The sequence below is a fragment of the Juglans microcarpa x Juglans regia genome, chromosome 6D (genome assembly GCF_004785595.1).
Source record: "Juglans microcarpa x Juglans regia isolate MS1-56 chromosome 6D, Jm3101_v1.0, whole genome shotgun sequence".
Taxonomy (NCBI): domain Eukaryota; kingdom Viridiplantae; phylum Streptophyta; class Magnoliopsida; order Fagales; family Juglandaceae; genus Juglans; species Juglans microcarpa x Juglans regia.
In genome coordinates this window covers 29538867-29563912 of record NC_054604.1, presented here as the reverse complement: position 1 = coordinate 29563912, position 25046 = coordinate 29538867, and the positions used below count along the sequence as shown (strand labels likewise).

The following is a 25046-nucleotide window of genomic DNA, read 5'->3' as shown; positions in this document are numbered from 1 at the left end:
TATAATTTAATATTATATTAAGAAATGATAAAGTTTTTTTAATAATAAAAGCCAGCTGGATTAAGTAGTTGGTTGGTCATTTTAAAATGTAATATTTTGAGAACACTGCTATTTTTATTAAAAATCAAATTTCTAAATTTATGTTAGACAATTTGATCCACGTTAAAATATTACATAGAGATCCGTATTTCCGATGAAATATTCAAAAATTGCTTTTATTAGAAAAAAACAATTAACAAATTGATATGTTTTAAACGCTGTTCTCGTCTTGAAATTTATAATTTCCAACCGAATTATTTTATAAATTATAAATTTAAGAATTTAAATGCAATTATTTAAAATGTGCCGTATTAATAAGTGAGAATGTTAAATTTTAAGTGAAGAATAATATTTTTAGTTTTAATTATTTATTAATTAAACGTATGAAAATAGTGATAATAACAAAAAAGTTTAGATTGAAAACTATATAAAAAAAACGGTTAGACAGAGCACATGTCAATCCAACGTTTGGAGGGAACAGATTGCTTGCGCATTTTGATTTGAGCAAGTAGTGAAGAACACATACACCGTCCAGGGGTTTCGATATGGCGGGAAAATGTCCCTATAGTCCTCGCCACAAAAAAACCCTAACCCTTCTATCTCAGCCAGCATAATCTCTCTCTTTCCCTCTTTCTCTCTGAAACGCCCTCCTCTAGTTCAGTCTCATCGACCTGTGATTACCCTAGAGAATGTTTCATCCACGGCATCAGGTGTGTTTCTTCGAAATTCCCGTTTCGTCCAATCTAGGGTTTTCTTTCCAATAGCACCCAAAATTGCACATTTTTCACAATTTATTCACTAATACTGGTTCCTTTCGTTCTCAGTGAATCGCAGGTTCGAAGCTACACAATCGGTTACCAACGAGTTGCAGATTCTGCCTAAGTTATATATAGTTTGGGGACAAAATGTCTGATGCGTTTGACGATGAAGCCGAGCAAACCGTTTCGATCCAGGAGTACCTCAAAGGCGTAGAGGAACAGGAGCTGGTCTGCTTCTTTCTTGTACATAATCTAGTTTGTTGTTTTGGTTATAGTTGTAGAGGACTTTTACTCTTTTGGTTGCCGTAGAAATGATGAAAAGATGTTATACTAGGATTGCAAATTAAATTTTTTGTGCTGTTTTAGTTTTGCATTAAACTTTTAATGGCTAAGCCAGCTAAAATTGTTAGTACGAGGAAGAGTTGAGTGGGGTTTTTTGTCGAAAACCAAAAAATAAAAAAATAAAAAAAAAATAATAATAATAATTCAAGTTATCATCTCTTCGAAAAGTACCTTACTCCTAGACACCAGCGTCTAAGCTTTTTAATCTTGTTGGTCAGCTTGAACATGTCTGTAAATTATGAAAGGTAGTTTTTAAAATTAATCTTCTGACTTATCTTTCGTGACTGAAAACTTGATTTTCTCGATGATGTTTTTGAGTGTAACAACAATCACATAGTTCCTCATTATTTACACATCAATCCTTGGTGCTGAACCTTCTTCCGAGGGCTAATTTAGTTACTCTCTTGGTGAAACGTTTTGCCTGCTAGCATAAAGGGACGCAAATGTTGTTTGTGGAAACAATCGTGCACCTGAAAAGATAACCAAAGAATGTATTTGCCTCTTAACTTAAACTTCTTAGTCTCTGAACCATTTTTCTTCATGGATAGATTATCAAACTTCAGGTGGCTTCTGCTGGGAGTATATATCTGACTGAATCTACAAGGTTGAAAAAAATATTAATTTATTCCATCTAATTCACCAGTAGGTAACTTAAAAATTGTCTACCATGCCTCATGATGGGATCCACGTTCACTTCAGCTCACATTTTCATCTCATGTACCTTTGTTTTGCTGTTTCATCCTTTTTCGTAGTTAGAATGTCCTCTATTTCGAATGTAGATTGCATTCATTCCTTTATATAATAAGACATAATGTCTGTTAAACATACATCTACTTTGGGCATACAAAGAAGATTTGGTTTCTGATCCTTACGACTTTTAAATCATTTCAGTTCATTACATATGGAACTTTTAACAAATTCATATTGGGCCACAGGTATTATTGGAAATCCAAGTTTTTATCCCCTCTTCTATCTTCAATCCCAGTCACCCTTCCTCTTATGTTATAAAATTCTGTTGTCTATTCATTGACTTTCATTAATCTATATTTCTTACCTTTAAAAACAACCTAATATACAATATTATACACTTTTTGGGTTAAACTAATGGGTTATTTGTCTTTCATTAATTTGTGGCACATAGGAAGCTGACCTGGTTTTGGGAGGAGATGAGGGCAAGGAATGCACTTATATTAATGGTTATATGAAGAGGCAGGCAATCTTTTCATGTCTAACTTGTACCCCAGATGGAAATGCTGGAGTTTGCACGGCCTGCTCCTTGTCTTGCCATGATGGCCATGAGGTATTCCCACACCAATTATTTTCAGGGTTGAGAGTTTATTTATTGATAAGGGGAGAGATTTAACTTTCGAGTAAATGCTCAACTCTTGACTACTAGGCATTGGATTTTCATATGGATATGGTTTCAATCTTCGTGATGTTTTGAGAGCTGGAATTTACGTTGGAAATTAGAGTCTCTCCGCTCCTCTCAGGGATTTAATGTTAACTGCTTTCTTAATCTTCTAGAAGCATGGATGATTACGTTTGTCTGACATACATTTCCAGCCACAATTTTTGTTTTCTACACTTTGAAGTTTGTCTAAAATATGCATTATTGCTTTATCTTTATCTGAAATAGGGTTGTTAGTTTGGATCAGTTGCTTGGGTGGATTACAAATTCATTATCAGATCATGCAAATGATCTCTATTATGCTAGGAACTCATATCTTCATTATGCCTGCTGCAGATAGTTGTTTATTTTCATTTAAACTTGTATATCCAATTTAGCAATCCTGTAAAGCTTTTCTCCAAGGATACTTTACCTTGTCTATATGCTTATGCCAATTGGTGGTTTCTATTGTTCTACTGGAACTAGATTGTGGAGCTCTGGACCAAGAGAAACTTTAGGTGTGACTGTGGAAATTCAAAATTTGGGGAGTTCTTCTGCAAACTTTTCCCAAATAAAGATATTGAGAATGCCGAGAACTCGTATAATCATAACTTCAGAGGCTCATACTGCACATGCAGTAAGCCCTATCCTGATCCTGATGTTGAAGAGCAAGTAGAAATGATACAGTGCTGTATATGTGAGGACTGGTTTCACGAGGAGCATCTTGGTCTTGAATCTTCTGATGAGGTTGGTAGCTTGTGCTTTCACAATGGCTCTCAATTCTTTTTTTAATTCTTTGTTCTGTATTCTCCTTACTTTTGATGCAATTGGTCATGGAAATATTATTATATGTTGCTCTAATGATTCAAGTCCCGAGTCTTGCTGTCCAATTGAGCGACTGATTCTTGCATGTGAGAAGCTAAATTAGCATTGATGGGTTTGGATAGAGAAACTGATGAGTCACGTCATTACCTTTTATATTGACATACTATCTGCTTGAGTTGACTGGCCGGGAACTAAGAGCCAATCTATGTTTTTGGGGCTCACCATCTGCCTTGTGTGATTTTTCTTTTGTTGAGTAATGGTGTTACTGCAGTAGCTCTACCTTCAAGCTGTCCTGTTGGAATTGGCCCCACCCAATGCCAAAAATAAATAAATAAATAAATAATGGTTAAGCCATGCGATTTTAGGTCATAGCTCATCAGTTGAGAGGGTTCTTTAATTGATACTGTTCTGGAACCTTAAGTCTCTGACCTCAACCCTGATAAAAGTAAACCTTATTGGTATATTAATGCTTTTTTTTTTGTAAGTAACGAAGTTTTTATTAAAACCTACAAAAGGCAGAGCCCAGGTGCACTATTAGTATATCAATATTGTATATATCATTCATAAATCCTATTGATCACTTATAGACAATCTGCTATAGTTGCATGCCTCTCTTTTTCATGTACGCTTTGTCTGTAAAAAATAAGATTCAAGGAACATTGTTTCTCAAGTTTTTGTGTTAAAATTGCAAGTTACATGATACCATGAGTTTTATCTTTTATTTGTGCTTGCCATCTTTGATAAAGGATTAACGGAATGGAAGCATTCACCTAATTTTCTTTGACTGTCATTTATTTAATACTTCATCTCGTACGTGTGCGCAATTGTATGCGGAAGCTGAAAAATTGGTATCTGCATTTTATTCATTATTGTATATGTGAACTTTAAAAATATTCCACTTCTTTTTCTGTTTAAGTGGTTTGTTTGTTTAAAGATTTCTAAGCACGACTTCTCTCTTTGAGTCACTCCGAAGCCTATTGTTAGTGATTTAAAAATAAGCTACAAGTTGATAACTAGTGCTTACCTAAATTGGCATAATTTTCTTCTCATGCAAATTATCATTATTTAATTCCCTGGTGCTGTGCATATCTTTCTACCATACTGCAGGTTCCAAGAGATGAGGAAGGTGAACCTCTGTACGAGGATTTCATATGTAGGGCCTGCTCAACCAGCTTTTCATTTCTGGGGTCATATCCTCAGTCCATCTGGGCAGCGGGCAGACAATGTGATGCCACCGTTGATACTAATAAGGATAAGAATGTGTTGGAAGATACATCGTCAGCTGGTGGATCTGGAAAAGTAAAGAATGATATTGATGCCCGTAATAATCCTGAAGTTGATCATACTAAATCAGGTTCTGAGTTTGCATGTGATGGGGATGGTATGTCTCTTGGAGAAAATTCTCAGAATAATGTGGGTTCTGATCAATGTGTAAAAACTAGCAGTCCTTTGACTACTTGTGTTCTTGGAGTAAACCCAGAGAACGCATCTGCTTTGGAGAATAAACCACTGTTTCTTTCCAAAAGCTGGCGAGATGTCCTCTGCAGATGTGAAAAATGCTTGGTTATTTACACCCAGAAGCGTATTGCTTTTCTGCTTGACAAGGAGGACTCCATTGCAGAGTATGAGAAAATGGCAACGCTGAAGAGGACAGAAAAGTTACAGGAACGGGAGGGTGCTGAGCTAAGTTTATTCAACAATCTCGGTCATATAGAAAAAATGGAGATTCTAAATGGCATTGCTGATATGAAGAATGAGATCCATGGTTTCCTGGTATGTTCTTAAATCTGTGACTTCTTAATGGGTCCCACTTTTATCACTTCCGGTACTGGCAGGGGCAATTGCCATGTTATTAACCGACCGAAGCTACAGTACAACCTTTTTTGAAGCAGAATGGGGCAAGGGGAAGGCATGGAATTTGGCCTTTTGTTCGTTCCACTTTTCTTTTAGGGTAACAGTGCTCACACTTTATTATTTCATTTCTCTTCTCCTTCTCTTTCCTTGGCAGGAGTCCTTCGACTCAACAAAGCCAATCACAGCTGCTGATGTACACCAGGTGTTTGAGAATCTAGCAAAGAAGCGCCGCCGCCTCGACTGAGTTTCTGTTGTCGAGAATTTGCTACAGTTGAATGCATGTGTAACCGTTGGACTTCCTTGTTGACAGCGGAGACATCCATGTTAAAAAACAATCACAAAACATGCATGACATGGTTTTCGGCTGCTCTTTTAAGTTAGAATAAACTTACCAACATCAACTGCTTTGCCTTGTAAATTTATTTGCTTATGCACTTCTAAACTTAATTGGGATGTTTGCCAGCACTACTTTAGAACTTGCTTTTGTGTATTCTCTATTCCTCTTGTTCTCTTTTTTCTATTTTCTCCGTCCCTCCCCTTGTAGTAACATCTTATGGTGAAAATGGTTTGCTTTCTTTTCCACAAGTGGCATTCAATCTAATGTCACTTTTATTAATTCTAACATCATCAACAATATTAATTATCAAGAAGAATGCAGGTGGTCAAGGCTCCGTAGGACTAAATTATGGACACCGAGGATTGGAGGACCCAATTGCAGCCCGATTCTCTCCAAGAATTGTCGTATGTATTTGTTTCTCTAGCTGCTGGCAATAGCAATAAGCCCACCCAGATCGGGTAAAGCCACTGAAGAGTGATGTGTATGCATGATTAGGATAGACATGTTTTTACAGAAAGTCATCATACTCTTGCTTGTACTTCTGGACTACCTTGGAATCTTGGGAAAACATGGAAAGCTAGTGAGTGCATTTAAAGGTTGGGATTGGTCTTTCGGCTTAGTTTTGCGTTGTTTAGAAAAACGATAGGGTCAGCGTGGTTAAAATGATTTGTCAGTCCAATTATGGGGAGTGCATCGTGTGTAACTATTTTTTTTTTCAAGTATTTTTTTGTGTATTTTTAAAACAAAGAAATTAAGAAAATAAAAAACGCAATATTAAAAAATAAACAAACACAAATTAATGTTAAAAAAAGACAAGTCGATACAAAAAATTGGTACTCTCTCGACGAGTCTATCATCATCCAAGTCTCGAGAAAGAAAACTTCTGTACGTAGGAAGTGACGTACCGACTACCGAGGAACTAGTCCTTGAAAACATTTTTGTTTTTCCCATTAGGTACCTATTTAAGATTTGAAATGACGTAGCATAACTTAATACAATACTTCCTTTTATCTGATCCTTTCAAATATATTATCAAATTTCAATTTTTTCTATTTTATATATAACTTTTACAATATATTACGGGTGTTAAATCGTGTTAACAGATTGTATTTGTATTGTATCAAGATATATATATTATACTATATAAATCAACCCGAACACAATTAGCTAAACTTATCGTGTCAAAATCTCAAATCCTAACATGACCCATAATATAACAGGTCGTGTCGTGTCAATCCGTTAGTGAATACTATGAAATAAGTTAACACGATCTGACCCGTTTCAACCCATTTGTGTAAATGAGTTGAACAAACTCGAAATTAACTCGTTTGACCTCATTAAATTTACATAATTTTGTATAAATGTTAAAACCACAATATCTATAAAAAAATATAAAACTAACTACAAGTCTAAAATTTCAATCCAAACAATAAAAATATCGAAATTAAAATCTCAACAATTTTACTTTTAGGTATAAGGGTATAATTGTAACTTTAACTTTCTTAACGGGTTATAACGAATTAACCTGTTAAGCAATTTTGTTTTAACGAGTCACTCCGTTTTGACCCGAACTCATTAAGACTATCCAAATCCATTATTATCGTGTTGTGTTCGTGTTGGGTTAACGGGTCGAGTCACATATTATCACTCCTACAATATATCGTACATTAATTAATTATCTATTTTTTCTTCATATCATTTAAATAAAATTTTTTATTCTTTTTAAATATTTCATTTCTACCAATAAATTTGCAAAATCCATAAATTTTTTTATTATTTGCAATACATTTTTATATACACTATAATATAATTTAGCCCTATACACACAAAATAAAAATATATAAGCCAAATAAAATCAAAATATAAAAAAATTGGATAAAAATATTTCCAAGATTTTTTTTAGAAGAAAATAAAATGGAGGTGTTTTAAATGATGAACAATAAAAATAATTTGTTTATATGATGAAAATCAAAGTAAAAGAAAATGAAAGAGTAAATGAAATATGAATAATTTTAAAAAATATTTACAGGATGAACAGTACCCGCTACATGTAGCAGGTTACTATAGCGAATTGTATTTTAAATTTCCTTTTAAATAATAAGATGAAACTCCTTTTTTTAAGCAATTCTTCAAATAATTTACATTTCTTGTATTGAAAATGCTCTAAGGTCATGTTATTTGTTTTGGCCTCAACATGCTATTCAGATGGTCATGGCCTTTTTTTATTTTATTTTATTTTATTTTTTATAAACAATTTTGCCAAAGTCAATGTAAGCAAGAGTTTGATAGCTCATTCATAGAATTATAGGTACTCAAACTATATGGCTGGGTGGTGAGGCCGGAAATGCATAAATTGTAGTCTCTTAATTACAAGCTAGTTATAAGCATGTTTGGCTAAGCTCTTGATCACTAAGATCAGTTGAGACCATATATATAACCACCTGAAGCGACAGAATTTATGTATGGCTTACCAATTCGAAGTCATGCTTTTCTATATGAAAAATTCTATTTATCATCATTTTTAGTACTATCATTATCTCAACATTACTTAATATTACATCAAATCAAATGAGTGGTTTAAAAGTAAAAAAAAAAAGGAAAAGAAATAGTCTTCAATAATTTAATGTCATATATATCATGAGATAATAAGAGAATGATGTTAAAAAGAATGATGAGTAACATACAATCAATCTTTCTATATTACTTTGGTCATCATTACGATTTACTTATTATTACTACTTTAAATTGGTCAAGATCCGATTCAGTACATAAAGTGAGAGAAAGATATACATAAGAAATACTGGATTCTACAATATTTAATTATATTATGAAAATTTGCATAGAAATATACATACATATATATATATATAACTATAAATTATGATATAAGAGCCGCCTTATATGCATATCTTATCTCTGTAATTATTTTGTAGCAATTGAACTCACTAATGTGCGATTTTGATAGTGAGTTGATATTAGATGAGTTGAGATGAAAATTGAATAAAATATTATTTTTTAATATTATTATTATTTTAAAATTTAAAAAAATTAAATTAATGAGATAAAAACACTTTCATGGCAGCCTAAGGTGCGGTTTGGATTCGGAGGAGACTTGAGGAGACTTCAGCTCATTTTGTACGGAAAGTAATATTGAAGATGACTTCAATATTGATGAACTCGTTTGATAGAAAAGGTGCCGATGTGTTCTCATATAAGACAAAATCCATCTTACTGTTACTTTACCTTTCAACTGTTTCCATTACACGGGAGTAATGAAGAAGGCGAACGAAGCTCACCCACCCCTTACCCAAGCCCGAAACGCACCCTCATCTCGACGCAGAGGTCTTCAAATCCCTCACGCACCCCTCATCTTCATTACCACGCAGAGCTCCTCCTTCGATGCCAGACCCATCTCCTGCCGTCATCAACGCCAAAGCTCACCAGTTCAACCCACTTCACGGCATAGTTGCGGGGGCCATCTCATCTACAATCTCACTACTATGCGCACGAATTGGAAGGCAGCCCAACTAATCGCACGAATTGGAAGCATTTCAAGACCCACGGCGAAGGCAACCCAGGTCCGTTGATCGCGTGAGAGACACCATCCCCACCAATCGAGCTGGGTTTGAGCTACTGCCTGGTAACCGTACCACATCACGTCCCCCTTCCTTTTACAGAGATTCCCCTACCCCCTGATCCAAAGCCTGCGAACACACTTCTAGGGTTTTCATCGTGAGATTCACATTTAATACTGTAGAATTATTTTATTTACGTTGCCTCTTGCATGATAAATTCACAAATTGCCTATACAAATGAAACCCACCCTTCATAAAATTTGCAAACAGCGCACCTCAAGATTAAAATCCTACCATAAACACCCACGGGGTATTTCTATCACCACCACGGCTCCAAGAACACGGTCCTTCCAAGTATGTAAATCTAACTCATCTCAAATCATTTTTAGCTGTTATGTATGCAATGCACAAAATTTTGTTGGCGTGACTCTAGTTGGGAGATGAATTTGCTGGGAAAATTTGTTGTGTAGTGGTTACTGACCGAGAAAGATTATTATCCATATTATGCAAGATGTGCTCATGAGCACGACAGTGCTAAGTTCCATGTTATTCTTATTTTCATTTGTAAATTTAGGTGTTTAGAAAATATTTATGATGTCTACCCATTTCATTTGTTTAGATGTTATGGTTTGAAATTACATAATGATGATGCATAATGAGATTATTTAACAATGCATAATGCTGTGATGTTTATGGTTTGCCGTGCATGTGGTTTTTTTTTGGATTTGCACACTTGAATGTGGTAGTTTGGTTGGGGCCTGATTTCTTTCCTGTTATGTGTTCCAAATTGCCGTGCATGTGGTTATGGTTTTCTTTCCTGTTATTTGTTCTGCATCGATGCCGTGCATGTGGTTTTATTTTTGGGTATGCATACTTGAATGTGGATCTTTGGTTGGGGCCTCATTTCAAGTCACTTAAGAAAAAATTAATTGTGGTGTGTTTTGTTTATGTTTTTGGTATGCAAACTTGAATGTGGTAGTGGGGGTTTTTTTTTTCCTATTATTTGGATTTGGGTTACTGCCGTGCATGTGGTTCTTTTTTTGGGTATGCATACTTGAATTTGGATCTTTGGTTGAGGCCTCATTTGAAGTCACTTAAAAAAAAATTAATTGTGGTGTGTTTTGTTTATGTTTTTGGTATGCATACTTGAATGTGGTAGTGGAGTTTTTTTTTCCTATTATTTGGATTTGGGTTACTGCCGTGCATGTGGTTCTTTTTTTGGGTATGCATACTTGAATTTGGATCTTTGGTTGGGGCCTCATTTGAAGTCACTTAAAAAAAAATTAATTGTGGTGTGTTTTGTTTATGTTTTTGGTATGCATACTTGAATGTGGTAGTGAGGTTTTTTTTTTTTTTTTCCTATTATTTGGATTTGGGTTACTGCCGTGCATGTGGTTCTTTTTTTGGGTACGCATACTTGAATTTGGATCTTTGGTTGGGGCCTCATTTGAAGTCACTTAAAAAAAAATTAATTGTGGTGTGTTTTGTTTATGTTTTTGGTATGCATACTTCAATGTGGTAGTGGGGTTTTTTTTTTTTTTCCCTATTATTTGGATTTGGGTTACTACCATGCATGTGGTTCTTTTTTTGCGTATGCATACTTGAATTTGGATCTTTGGTTAGGGCCTCATTTGAAGTCACTTAAAAAAAAATTATTATGGTGTGTTTTGTTTATGTTTGGTAAGGGTCCTTGAATGTGGTAGTGGGGTGTTTTTTTTTTTTTTTTTTTTTTTTTTTTTTTTTTTTTTTTTTCTATATTTTGGTCTGCTACTACCGTGCATGTGGTGCGGTTTGGATTTGGGTTTGCATACTTGAATGTGGTTGTTTGCTTGGGGGCTCATTTCAGCTCACTTAAAAAAATTATTATTGTTGTCTGTTTTGCTTTTTATTTTTGGTATGCATACCTAAATGTGGTAGTGGTATGCATACTTGATTTTTATTATTTGTTTTGCTACTGTAGTGTATTTTAATATAACAAAGTTTACTTTTGGCCTTAAACTTCCGTCATGACTCATCTTCTAGCGATACTCCTTACGCTCATCTGCTAGACATCGCCCATATCAACAGGTATGGGTCATATTTTAATTCCGGGTCATTACTCATATTCCTGCATATTGCCTTTAATGTTGCATAGTTGACGACCAATGTCTTTTTCTATGTTATATTACCAATTTCTTAGCTATTCGAAATGGATGATCCGGAAAACACGATCCGGGATCGTGAGATTTGGGGCGATGGCATGGAGGATATATTCATTGACATGCTCTACCAGGATGCCCTTCAGGGTAGATTAAAGGGTGGAAAGATCACGTTTAGAGAGCATTCAATTTATGCTCAGCGACTAACCGCTGTTGGTGTAAAAGTGTTTGACGCAAACCAAGTTCGAGGCAAACTTACGAGGCTTAAGGGTTTACAATATTTGTTCACCGATTTATTGAGCCAAACCGGGATGGGTTGGGATCCCGACACGAAGATAGTAGTCGCGAGCGACGACTGCTGGGAAAATGCTATCAGGGTAAAACTTAACTTTCCCACCATCTTTCTTTAACCAAAAAGCAAGTTTGCTTATTACTCATCTGATTATTAACATGTATGTATAATGCAATCATTGTTAGGTTAAGTCCAAATGGGGGAGGTTTCGTACTTTTGGTTGTCCAAAGTACGAGGAGCTGTGCACTATATTTGGCACTTCTGTTGCATACGGGACTATGCAACATGCGTCAACACAGTTGCCCGTAGATAGCGACGACGAGCGCCGGCTTGATCAGGAGATGCGAGCTCGGCGGCCTCCCGTATTTGGCAATCGACAGGGATTGCCCCTTGACAATGATGACTTTATTGACTTGATGGGGATCGGGTCACCTTCAATCGATGCACCGACACAATCATCACATAGAACGAAGAAGAAAAAGAGCGAGTTTGAGGTACAACTTTCTGAGGTCGTTGAGGAGGTGAAACGGATTGCGCGTCGTAGAAAGTATGAGGATCAGGAAACTGTGGATTCAGCAAAGCGCAGCAAAGGATCACAGCATAGTGATCGCACCAATGGCGGTTATGATCCGATTAGTCATTGTGCAACATTGCTCAGCGAGCTTTCCCCAAGGCTGGAACCTCAACAATTTGTGCGTGCAGTTAAGGAATTACTAAACCCAGATATGCGGCAATTCTTCTTGTCAATGGATGCTGTGGGGAGGGACGATTGGGCCCGTAATTGTTAAATTAGCATTTATAATGAGTTGTATTTTATTCTTTAGGCCATTGTGACTTTATTGGTTTGATGATTTTATGAACTGCTAATTTTTTTACCATTGTTGTCTGGACCATTCATTTAGATGAAGTAGATGAGGGCCTGATTTTAAGGGTTAAGGCAGTGTTTGGATTATGCATGATTGTTCACCTTAATGCATAATAATTATCTGAATATAATAATGCATGATTATTTTGTAAACTTGGAAGATTACTTAAAACTGTTGTTAAAATAAAAGTGCGAATTAACCCACTGTGCACCATGCGAATTGGTCAGCAGGAAGCTACTCGATGAACATGAACCTTGATGCAGATGACATTGTTACTGATGTGGGTTCGATTGATAGTAGTGGAGATGAACTTGCAATTGATGATCTTGAGACACTCGTATTTCTTGAGAGGGCCGGTAGACAAGCGCAACAACATCTTAGACAGCCACAACATAATATCGGTCTGCGGGGACATCAATATATTTTGGAAGTTTTGAATGGGAATCCAACAAATTCTCGCGAGTTATTTCGAATGGAGGTTGATGCCTTTCATGCATTATGCAGCTTGTTACGTTCAAATAGATTTTTGAAGGACACTAGAAAAGGGGTGACCGTCGAGGAATAATTAGGCCTGTTCACATGGGTAGTGGCGGCTGGAGAAGAACAACGAGGAGTGGGGTAGCGATTTCAACATTCAACGGAAACTGTTAACTCCCACGTAAAGAAAGTTATGCAGTCTCTGTGTAGGTTTGGGACACATCTTATTTACCCAACTCACACATCCGGGGTGCACCCAACAATCACAGCCAATCTGAGGTGTTACCCTTGGTTTGAGGTAAGTTGTTTATGGTAGATAATTAATTATAAGTGGGGTGTATATTGGGTCATTGTTTAATAAATTATTTGAACCGTATGCAATCATATCTAGATGGGTTCATCGTTTGCAGGGATGCATTGGTGCAATTGATGGGACGATGATTGCCGCTGTTGTACATGCAGAGGTGCGCGAGGCATATCGCAACCGACATGGCCGAGTTGTCCAAAACGTGTTGTGTTATGTAACTTGGACATGAAGTTTACATTCCTGTACATTGGTTGGGAGGGAAGTTCGCATGATGCACGCGTATTCATCGATGCATTGAGTCAGGGCCGCAACCAATTTCCAATGCCTCTCGATGGTAAAAATATTTATATTATTATAATAATTTTTGTTTGCAAATTCTTTCTCTTTATATGTATTTTGTTACATCTGTGGGAATGATTGGTAAGGATCTGATTTTTTTCCTGTTAATGTAACAGGTCATTATTATCTAGTCGATTCGGCGTACCCATGTACTCGGGGATTTATGCCCCCCTATCCCAGAAAGAGATATCATAGAAGTGACCGTCAAGGTCAGAGGGGATTTAGGGGGTATAAGAATTATTTTAATCATCGTCATTCATGCATTTGTAACGTAATAGAACGTACATTTGGGGTCTTGAAATCACGATTTAGAATTTTAAGACTCATGCCTGCGTATAAAGTCGGGAGGCAAGGGGATCTGATCATTGCATGTTGTACGTTACACAATTTTATTAGAATGACGACGCCGAATGACTGATTGTTCGAGGACTGGAGAAATAGGGAGCTGAGTCCAAGCGATCGTGCATATAGTGACGCCGCAGCTTCAGTACGTCATCCTGACATGACCGTCGAATCAGCCCGAGCTATGGCTGGAATTAGGGATGACATTGCCATTCGTATGTGGGAAGCTAGGGGTGATCATTGATATGTATGTAATAAATATTGAGATTATAAGGGTGTAGTAAGAGATTCAAATGTATTACAAACTTGAATTTGGTGTGACAATATATTACTTATTTCCATAAATGGGGAAGTTTGTACCAAATTTGTTTAGAAAATATGGTTGCTAATTTTATGAGCTATATATGTAAATTTAGTTTAATGCAATGATTGGTCGATATGTAAATTTTATACTGCTAAAATTATAAAAAAAAAGAAGTGATTTTATAATTTAATGATGTTATTTTTTCTAATTTATTATCATTTACCATTATATATATAAAACAAATTTATATATATATTAGTATTATTTAACGATTTTGGAAACAATTAAAAATCATTTTTAAAACATTTTTTATTAATCAACTTTTATTTGATATTTTACAAAAAAATTGTAATCCGGAATATATTATTATTCACTATATTAAAAAAAATAAAAATTAGGTAGTTAGTTAATTAATAATTTATTATTATTTATTATAATATATTTATAAATAACAACTATTTCATTTCAAAAAAAGTTAAAATCATATTAACTAATAATTCATCTTATTACTATTTATAATTTATTTTAACTTATTTTATTACTATTAATAAATTATCTTAATTTATTTCATTATTATTCATAACTCATTTCAACTTTTTTTTTCAAATCCAAACGGTACCTAGGTACTCGAGAATCCTGATCTGTATTTGACTCGGACTCTGCCAAGATATGAAATGAAATTTGTCCACACATGACTTCAACGCCCAGCTTTAGGAAGTAGGGACAAAAGTACCAGTAGGTTGTTGCTCCCGTTGAATAATCGGGGGGAAAAAACTTGAGTCCATGCATGTGTTCCGCCAGTTTGGATGTGGAAAATTATGAAACTAGCCACTCATCTTCCTACCTAAACTTGGTGTTTGTCGAGTAAACATTACTGTTCCACCGATCTTTGAGAGCGAAATACTCTTAGTTTTATTCAGTAAAAAAAAAAACTCAGTTTTTTAATAAAAATAACTCTATCTTATCTTGTTTGTTTGTTTCTTTGCTTGTTTTTTTAATATATAATTCTGACCGTTTGTCACTCTTACGATCATGCAAGATCGAATTTAATTTTGATAATCTTTCTCATGACGAACAGAATCATCTGTTCGTCACGGTTACATCAATTCTTATATAAACAAGAGTATACAGCTATATATCAAGGGTACATCCTTAATTTTTCTCTCACTTTCAGACTATTAAAGAGTTGCATGCAGCAGCTAGCTATATGTTACAAATAGGAGTGTAATCGATCCGGTCCAGTCTGATTTTAGACAAAATTTAAAATCGAACTGATATGTATCGATTTTTTATTTTTTAAAACCGATTACGCTCTGACTACCCTTCTAAATCGGTACATTCGGTTTTACCGGTTTTCGATCCGATCCGGTCTGATTTTTCGATTTTTTTAAAATGTAAAAAATATATAATAAATTATTATTTCTTATAATAAAATGTTATTAATAATTTAATATATATATATATATATATTACGTTTAAAACATATGATCAATTAAATTTTCATCTTTAAGATTAAACTTTTATTTTATAAATTATAATAAAATTATCTTATATATAATTATATTAATAACATATGATCAAAAAAATTACAAATGTTCATATTTAAGATTAACATTTTATGTTATAATTTATAAATTATAATATGAAATTATTTCATATATGATATATAATTATATATTATATATAAAAATTTAATATGTAATTATATATTATATATAAAATTTATATATGTAAATATTTTGTATAATATATAAAATTAATTTTTATATATGTATTTTTTTCAATCAGGCCGGTTCTATCCGGTTCGATTTCAGAAACTACGGAATTGAAATTAGACCAGTTTCGACCGATTTTTATAATATAGAAACTGATTTTAAATTGGACTAGTTCAAAACCAAACCAACTAATTCGATCCTGTTCAATCTAATTTAATTTTTTAATTTTTCGATTTAAATTTACGCACCTAATTACAGACAAGCCTAACCAATTAGGCATGCATTTAAATTCTTGCTACATGCGTCGGAGAAAATATCGACACCTTTTATTTCGGCATGATCAAAGATATTGTCCATGCATGCATGTCTAATTAAGCTTGAGAATTATGCTAGCTCATAATGAGTCTATCTTCATGTTCACACCTAGCTGAACGGCTGCATACTGCATGTCTTGACCACGTGGCTGCAGGCAGGTCAGGACTTGCTGAGCATTAAACACACCACACTATTTACACAATGATGATTTTTTGACGTTAAAGTTTAAAACAAATGCACTATAATATAGTAATTTAAATTTTAATATTATTAGCTGTTTACGTAGTGGTAATTAATATATAATGATAACATCCTCGAAGACGAACCAGTCAAAAAGGACCGCGTCCAATACTTTAGATAGAAATTAAAAGAAAGGAAGGAAGGAAGAAAAAACGTAGAATATATATATATATATATATATATATATTGATTCTCTTATATTTAAAAGAGTCTATCTCGTTTTAAATAGTATTTATAAACAGTTATATTTTCCTCTCTCACGTATGTTCCTCTACATCCTCACAACAATTACTGCAGAATACCAAACAATACCACACCACAAAGCAAACAACACCACAAAACAGAGCAAGAGAGCTGCGTTGTGACTGCTAGAGGCAATATACGGTGGCATCGTGGTGGTCCTACAGCGGTGGATCTAAGATCCCGTAAAGATAAAAGGCATGAAAGGAGCTGGGGCTTCGACTGTAGGAAAGGAAGAAGCAGAAATGTCGTCGATGAAGGAGGATGCTGGTGGTGGTGGTAGCGGTGGCAAGGGGGTGGTTAACGGTGGCATGGGGGTGGTTAACGGCGACGCTACAAAGAGAAACCCGTGCGTGTAGAGGGGCTGAATGTGTGGGGCTAAGGAGGAGCTACGGGTGGAGGGTTCTATGGAAGTGATCCACGGCGTGAGGGGAACTCAGTGGTGGTGTTTGGTGGAGCTGGGGCTGAGCTGCAGTGGCGCAAGGGTGGAGAACCCATGCGTCGAGACCCATTTTGGGTTGCTCGCGTGAGGCTGAGGAAAGAGCTGCCAAGGGATTTCAACGGTAGGATTTGGTTGACAGCATGAGGGGAAGCCACTGAGATGGTCAGTGACGCCGTAGGGTGGCGCCCAACGGCACTAGGTTGCTTAAGGGAGGAGATCAGGTAAGAAGAGGGAAGATGTGCGGCTAGGAAGGAGAGAGAGGGAGAAATGGAAAGTGAGGGGAATATGGGGTTTTAAATCCCAGTCGTTCATATTGAATCCTCAGATTTAATCCAATGGTGGAGGTTTAAATACTATTTAAACTAACTTAAAATAGATATTAAAAATATAAATACCATATCATACACTTAAAATTAACTTTAATTTATAAAATATTAATCTTCCATGAAGTTTTGCTAAATATTTTTAAGAAAGTAAAATCATATAAATAATTAGAATTTTTAACATAATTTAAATCTCATAATACTCTTAATTAACTAAAAAGAAGAAGAAGGGAGAGCACGAACAGAGAGGGTGGATTAGCTTCATACGAGCTCACTACATCTTCTGTATAGTTGAAGGTAACATAATATGTATGCATTGATCTCTACCGTCAAATATAGTTAATTTGTAGAGGTGAAACTTCCATACAGATTTAATATTATTTTCAATAATTTTATTTTTTTGGACACGTCATTTTCAATTAGACAAATGGGCAAACGCACGCTATATAAGTACCGCTAGTATATATATGTATGTATTTAGCAAAATTGTTAAACGTACGTTGCATGTGATGATCATGACTATTATCTATAGTCTAATTAATTAGCTACCTTTTCTTTTGAATAGTATTGTCTGTCACCCAACAGATTAATGAAAGGAAAGTCTAAATTAAAGCTGAAAATTATTATTAATTTGCCAAATTCTCGAGTTTCATAGTTGGGATTATATTATAATAACTGCAATATTCCAAGTACAGTACAAAGAACTTTGAAGTTGGGCTATTAATTAATTTGGACATAGTTAATTTATGTAAAGGCCGATATATTCCACAGTACGTACTAGCAAATTAATAAGTGGACTAACCGGCTAACTAATAATATTATTCAATTCTATTTATATTATAAAGTACTGTCAAAGAAATTAATGGTGTTATATATATATTATGTCATTAATATTAATAATATTGGTTAAGTCTACTACTGATCTTTGTGATAGCGATTGCACCCATGTGTTTGCTGTATATTCATGATACCGATCATCAGGAGTCACGAGAGCAATCATGCAAAAAATTAAAAGTCGTTTAATTTCCGTTTCATTCACATGCATGCACGACTAATTAGGTTTTCGTTGGTAACGCGAATATTATATATATATATATATATATATAAACATTTTAGTCACAAAAATATTCTATAATAGTAAATTTACAAATTGTTTGCTATAATATGTTTAGTTGTAATTAAATTATTTTTATTGTAAAGTAGATATAATGTGTCATATAAATTAGTCATGTCAATTTTTAAATTTATTTTTATAAAATCTCTTTATAATTGTAATACATCTCATATATATATATATATAAATATTACCCATGATGACCATGTGTCTGGGAATTAATGGGATATCTTTAATTAGACGATCATGACTATATGCATGAACTTGCATTGCATGAGACTTTGATTCGAGTACGAAACCCTACTTGCTTCAGAAAATAGTGCTGTGGTTAACTATAAATAAATAAATAAATATATATATATATATATTATATAATAGATGTACGTATGGGGTTCCTTGATTGATGCTAGATTTAATGGTGCATTTTCAAAGACCTTTCAAATCAAATTGAAAGGTCACAAAGCGAGTTATTAGTGCTGGCTGATATACTTTGAAACAATCAACTTGGTAAAAACTTGTTTATTTTTGGGACTACTTTTGAGTGCATGCGACATGTATCCTTGGTTATATATATATATATATCTGTCGTGGTCCGGAATTAATTGTCTTAGGGTGGAACACGTAAGACAGTACTGTTGCACATACTTAGGGAACGAGTTTTGTCACTTAGCAAGTAGAAGATATCTCCATGAAGAAACAAGTCCTGTATTTATATTATTATATATATATGATTCTTTCTGGTTGTACGTCTTTGGCATTATAAATGCCCTGCTTTCCCTACTCTCCCACCCCCACCTCCCACCTTACATATATTAGTTGTGACTTCCAAAAGTAACTTCTATATATCAGAGTGGTTTTCTGTATCCCAAAAGTACTGTTTTAGGGACCAATCCGATCTAGCAGAAGAGTAAATTTTCTTGCAATCCGGCCACAATCATGGGAAATTGCATGGAGACATACAAACATGAGAGGCAACAAGCAGACGGAATGCAGAAGCAGCAGCAGAAGCAGCAGCAGCAGCAGCAGAAGCAGGGATATGAGGGAGAAAGAGCAAGCTGTGGGCTGGTGCAGGAAAGCAGTTTAAAGCAGGGTTGCATAAGGGTTAAGATTGTGCTAACAAAGGAAGAGCTGGAGTGGTTCATGCTTCAGCTGAAGGATAATGAAGGGAAGGTGTTGGAAGATGTTTTCAGAGAGATTGAAAGAGGAAGATCAGGCAAAGTTGAGGGATGGAAGCCTTCTTTGGAAAGTATCATGGAGAGCCCTGAAGTGCTTGAGATGGATCGATGAGTGTTTTCTTTTTGCTTCAATTCTGCTTAATTTTGTTTCTTTCCTCCATATATAGTTTCTAGCTAGGTTTTTGGATTTTGACATGGGCTATGGTCCAACTCTCTGTAATCTATGTAGTTTTTCTCAACCAAAGGGCACTATATAGATATATAGTGGTTGAGATGGATACTTTTTTATCTGTGCATGATCTTCTTTAGATATGAATTTAGATCCCTATTCTCTTTCTTCCTCTCAAACATCAGTGTCTGTGTAGAAAAGTATGAATCTGCATATATGATCAGTTGTGTTCATTTAGGTAGTTTAATCCATTAAATATCTGCAATATTTCCTCTGATTCATATCATTAGCAATGCTTTGTGTCATGTATTGAAGTAGCTGAGAATGAACACTCCCTATTCTCTGTTGGCCGGGAGAAACCAAAGTATATTTTGAGTTCATCTTGGTACACTGGATCTTCACAGACAAAGACCCAGAAAGGAAAACTAATTCACAGCTCCAAGGTCGAGCATGCAGAGCTATAAATGTATCCAGAAAGCCTTTGAAGATGCTTCATTTAAGATTTCGTTTGTTTCCATAATCATTTTCATCGCATCTCGTTTAGCGATTATAATTTTTTTAAATTTTTAAATAAAATAAAATAAATAATTTAATTTTTTAAAATTTTAATAATATTTAAAATATATATTCTAATAATATCTAACTAACTTTTATTTTTTTATCTCAGCAGCTGGTCATTATCATTGTGAACGCAAAACCATTGCTTTCAAAACAATGGCTTCATTTGATGGGTGTGGCTACTATGCCGCTTACCGCCGGGGGTACTGTCGAGTGTAAATTTTTTTTTTCTTTTTTTTACACATTTTTTAATACATTTAATTTTTTTTAAAAAATATCAATACACTTCAAATCATTTCTTTAATCATTAAGTTAAATAAAAAATAATTTTTTTTTTACCAAGCGGTCAAATAGAGTGGTCACAATAGATGGGCAAAGTAGTCTTTCTCTCATTTGATAGCTGGCCTGCCCATACTTTAGAAAATTGATGAGACTCGCATCACTGAAGAAAAAATTGACCAAAAATTAAATTCTGTAAATTTAACTATACTAGCGTATTCTTTTGTAAAAAAATGAGATCTATTATTATTATTATTATTATATATTTTTATGTAGATCTCAAAATTATCTTTTTTTTTTTTAAATACACATGACTTATATATCTTATAATTGCAAATATGATTTCTAACAAAGAACAAGACATTTAGCTGCAACCACATCTAAACAACTGAGTCCTAATAAATTATAGACAAGGTAAATTGACTAGTTTTAAGGAGAGTTGTTTATATATATGGTGCTATTGGAAGCAATGTTTTGAATACCGTACCGGATAGCGTACCGGTCAAGGCACTGGAACGAAATATTTCGGTACCGGTACCGTTTCGGGATAGCGTTTCGGGATAACGTTTCGGGATAGTCGATCTATAAATAAATTATATATATAAAAATTATATTCTAAAATAATAGTCTATATATAAATAAATTATATACAAATACATATATATATAAATTATAAATAGTATAGTCTGAATTGAGGGTTAAAAAATAAGTTTGTAGTTTGAAAAAACGAAAAAATGAAAAAAAAAAAAAAAAAACACACAGGCCGAAATATCGGCCGGTACCGGCCGAAATATAGGCCGGTACAGGCCGAAATTGAGGCCGGTATGACCGGTACCGGCCGGTACGGCCGGTATTTTGGCCGGTACGGAACAGATATAGTACCCGGTACGGTACGAAATTTAAAACTTTGATTGGAAGTGTTAGCGAGGTTTGATATATATATATATATATATATATATATAGAGGGAATAACCCTTTTTTTAAAAAAAATTGTGGGCTTTCAAATTTCAATTTTCCCAAAATTATAATCTAAACTTATTAAACTTTTGATTATAACAAAAAATACAACTAAATAAAACAAGTAATATATATTAATACTATATATTATACTAATAGTGATATTAATACTATATATAGTTATAGTGATTAGTATAACTATATTAGTATTAGTTCTAGTGATTTAGTATAACTATATAAATTTAATATAATATATTAGTATAAGTTATAGTGATTTAGTATAGGTATAATACTATAAGTTATAACTATAGTCTATATTAGTATTAGTATTAGTTATAGTGATTAGCATAACTATATATTAGTATTTGCTATAGTGATTTTAATTTAGTATAACTATATAATAGTATTAGTATAAATATTATACTAACTATATCACTGATAGTATTAGTATACTAGTAGTCTAATACTAGTATATCACTGATTCACTATAGTTAATAGTATCATATAGTAATATAGTATTAGTAATTAATACTATAGTGATTTATATAGTAATTTATATATAGACTTAAAGTGGATTACTAATAGTATTAGTATTAGGCCATAAATCTAATTATTATACTAATGTATAGTGTGTATTAGTATTACTAATATATTTATCAAAATGAATATATTGAGAATTTATTAGGTAAAAAAATATAATTAATACAAGATATTGTTATATAAAATTTATATGAATAATACTTTAGTTATTATAGTTTATACATTAGTATTAAATGTTATTATAAATTTATAGATTAGTGTTTATCTATTAGTATTACATGTTGATGTTATTATGCATCTTAGTGTTTATAGTATATTATATATACATTAGTATTACATGCTATTATATTTATATATTAGTAATTTAGTGTTACATGGTAGTAAATTAGTAATATTATAAATTTGTAATAGTATGATATTTACATATAGTCATATACTAAACTATTATTAGTCAATTTAGTCTATATATTATAGTATAAATATATTATTTAACTAGTATATTATTGAGTTTAACTAACTATATAAGATATAGTTGTATAAAATTTAAATGATTAATATATAGAAAAACACATTTTTTTTTATATAAAATATGTATAAAATCGGAGGCGGAGGCGGAGGGTCGGAGTCGGATCGGAGCGGAGTCGGAGTCGGTTCATCATTGACTTTGACTCCAACTTCCAAGAGGAAAAAAACTCCGACTCCGACTCCGACTAATCGGAGTCGGAGCGAAGCCGGTGCAGAGCCTGAGCGGAGTTGGATTCGGAGTCGGATTGTCGGATTTTTGCTCAGCCCTAGAGAGTACAATAGAATTTCCTCTCCCTTCAATCCCATCCTGCAAGGGATGAGTTGAAGACTACATGTGTTACCTGGTGCCTTTGAGCTGACTAATGTGCCAACCACATTTTGCATGCTAATGAATCAGATCTTTCATGACTATCACGAACTTGTCGAGGACAACCATCTCAAGGCACATCACGACCTACAGGCAACACCGGCGAGACCTAGGAAGGCAACCCGATTGGGAGTTAAAGGATTCATAATACTTGTAGCGCCACAGACTTCATATTCATTATTTTTGGAAGTGGCTGTGGCGGATGGACCAAGTGATTTGGTTTCATCTTCAAATATGCTTTCTCAACCTTGTCTTGTATGATCCCCTTGAAGACCTAGCAAGGTCGCACTGAGACTGAGAACACCAACGGAACACTCTCTGATCATTCCTCTTTCTACATCATTTTGGATGATAAGACATGCCTATCCATGTTTTATCCAGCCTTTGCTCCACTATCAACTACCGGAATGGTTATTTTGCCTGCCCCGCTTTCCTATCCCACGGCAAGAGCTCGTTCGCCAAGTTTGAACTCCCACTTTATCAACGATGACGGCTCTCTTCGATGCTAGCAACTACGTTTGACCCTTTTCCGCGCTCGATCATACGATAAGACAATCGACTATCATTTGCTTGATCGTTTGATTGTCTGCATCTTCTTTTTCCAAAGTCTAACAGTGTCTTCCCCACTTGAAGCTATCTCACGACTTGGATTTGAACCAATGAAGCTACTTTGCGCATGCAGAACATATATGGAGAAAAATAAGTGTGGAGGAGAAGTAGCCGAGCTCATTCCCTTTGCTTCCTGTGCTTTGGAGCGGTGGAATTCGTAGGTCTTGCCCGTGTTTGGCCAACTGTCAGCTAAACCAAGAAGAGAATGAATAACTAGTGGATACAGGAAGCAATTGAAGGCGTTTTAGTTTGTTCCATGTAGTTGAAGACCTCACAACCAACAAGAAGACCTCTAGGACTTGAAGGCTTAGCTCTGCGAGCCTGCCCCGCCTAATCACTTGAGATGCTAGGGAAGCCGGCAGCTGTGCCCTAACTCACTCCTTTGAGTCATTTTTTTTTCAAATTTGATAGTACGAGTGTTGCTTTTAGATGCATCAAAAGTCATTATTTGTAGTCTTTTGACGAAATATATATATTAAGTAGAGGAAGGATGTAGCTGGCACAATCAGGGAAATTGAGGCACCAACATATGCAATTTTTGGATAAGAAGTAGTCGTTTTTCCTGTTTCTGGGGAGGAGGATTTCTATTTTCATAGGGATAAAGCTATTGTTGAATCTTAATGAGGGAATATAGTTACATCCTCTTATTATTGAGCTTTTGAAAGGCCATCAGGTTAAAGCAAATAGGCATAGGATTGATTGACCTCATAGCATATAGGATAAGGAGATGAGAGGATCTCTATCATCTGACATTAATGAATTTAATTCAAGTGATTATGAGTATCATTTAGAAATTGACTATTCTAATTCTCTCAACATTAAACTTGGTTATAATGATTTTTGTTATAAATTTTTGGGTAAAATAATTAATATCTTAACCGAAGCTGAAGAACAAGAAATTTTTTTGTTAACTTTGATTAGTCAAATTACTAATCGTGGTTCGTCAAAAACCTGAAACTTCTAAATAAAAAATTAATTTTCAAGAAATTTTGAAAAGATTTGAAAAGAAATAGATATATATATTATATATGTATATATAGTTTGAGATTTGCATGAGAGGTTGTGATTTTCTTTCATCAGCATTGGTATTTTATATTCCTTGATTTGTGATTTTGACCGGATGGTATTGAATTTTGGGATTAACTCGGTGTCTTTTTCCAGAAATAATATGCAAATTGTCAACATGCTTTAACGAGTAGGGACAAGATTATGTTAAAGAAAAAAAAACCCTAATTAAAAGGTTGTTTCCATCTGTTCCACACCTAAATTTGGGAGACTGTCGAGTCACGAGATTGC

General features: G+C 34.2%; 2 protein-coding genes across 2 annotated transcripts; both read left to right on the top strand.

The window, feature by feature from the left end:
* The first annotated feature begins 498 nt into the window (after positions 1–498).
* LOC121235694 (putative E3 ubiquitin-protein ligase UBR7) lies at positions 499–5683 on the top strand. Its single transcript, XM_041132062.1, has 6 exons — positions 499–749; positions 864–1025; positions 2281–2439; positions 3013–3273; positions 4459–5124; positions 5360–5683. Exons 2-6 carry the CDS (start codon positions 945–947, stop codon positions 5447–5449), a joined length of 1257 nt encoding a protein of 418 aa, XP_040987996.1. The 5' UTR covers positions 499–749; positions 864–944; the 3' UTR covers positions 5450–5683.
* Positions 5684–19507: 13824 nt separating this feature from the next.
* Positions 19508–19858, top strand: LOC121235518. The gene has a single exon (XM_041131863.1). The coding sequence runs from the start codon at positions 19508–19510 to the stop codon at positions 19856–19858; it is 351 nt and encodes a 116-aa protein (XP_040987797.1).
* Positions 19859–25046: the final 5188 nt, after the last annotated feature.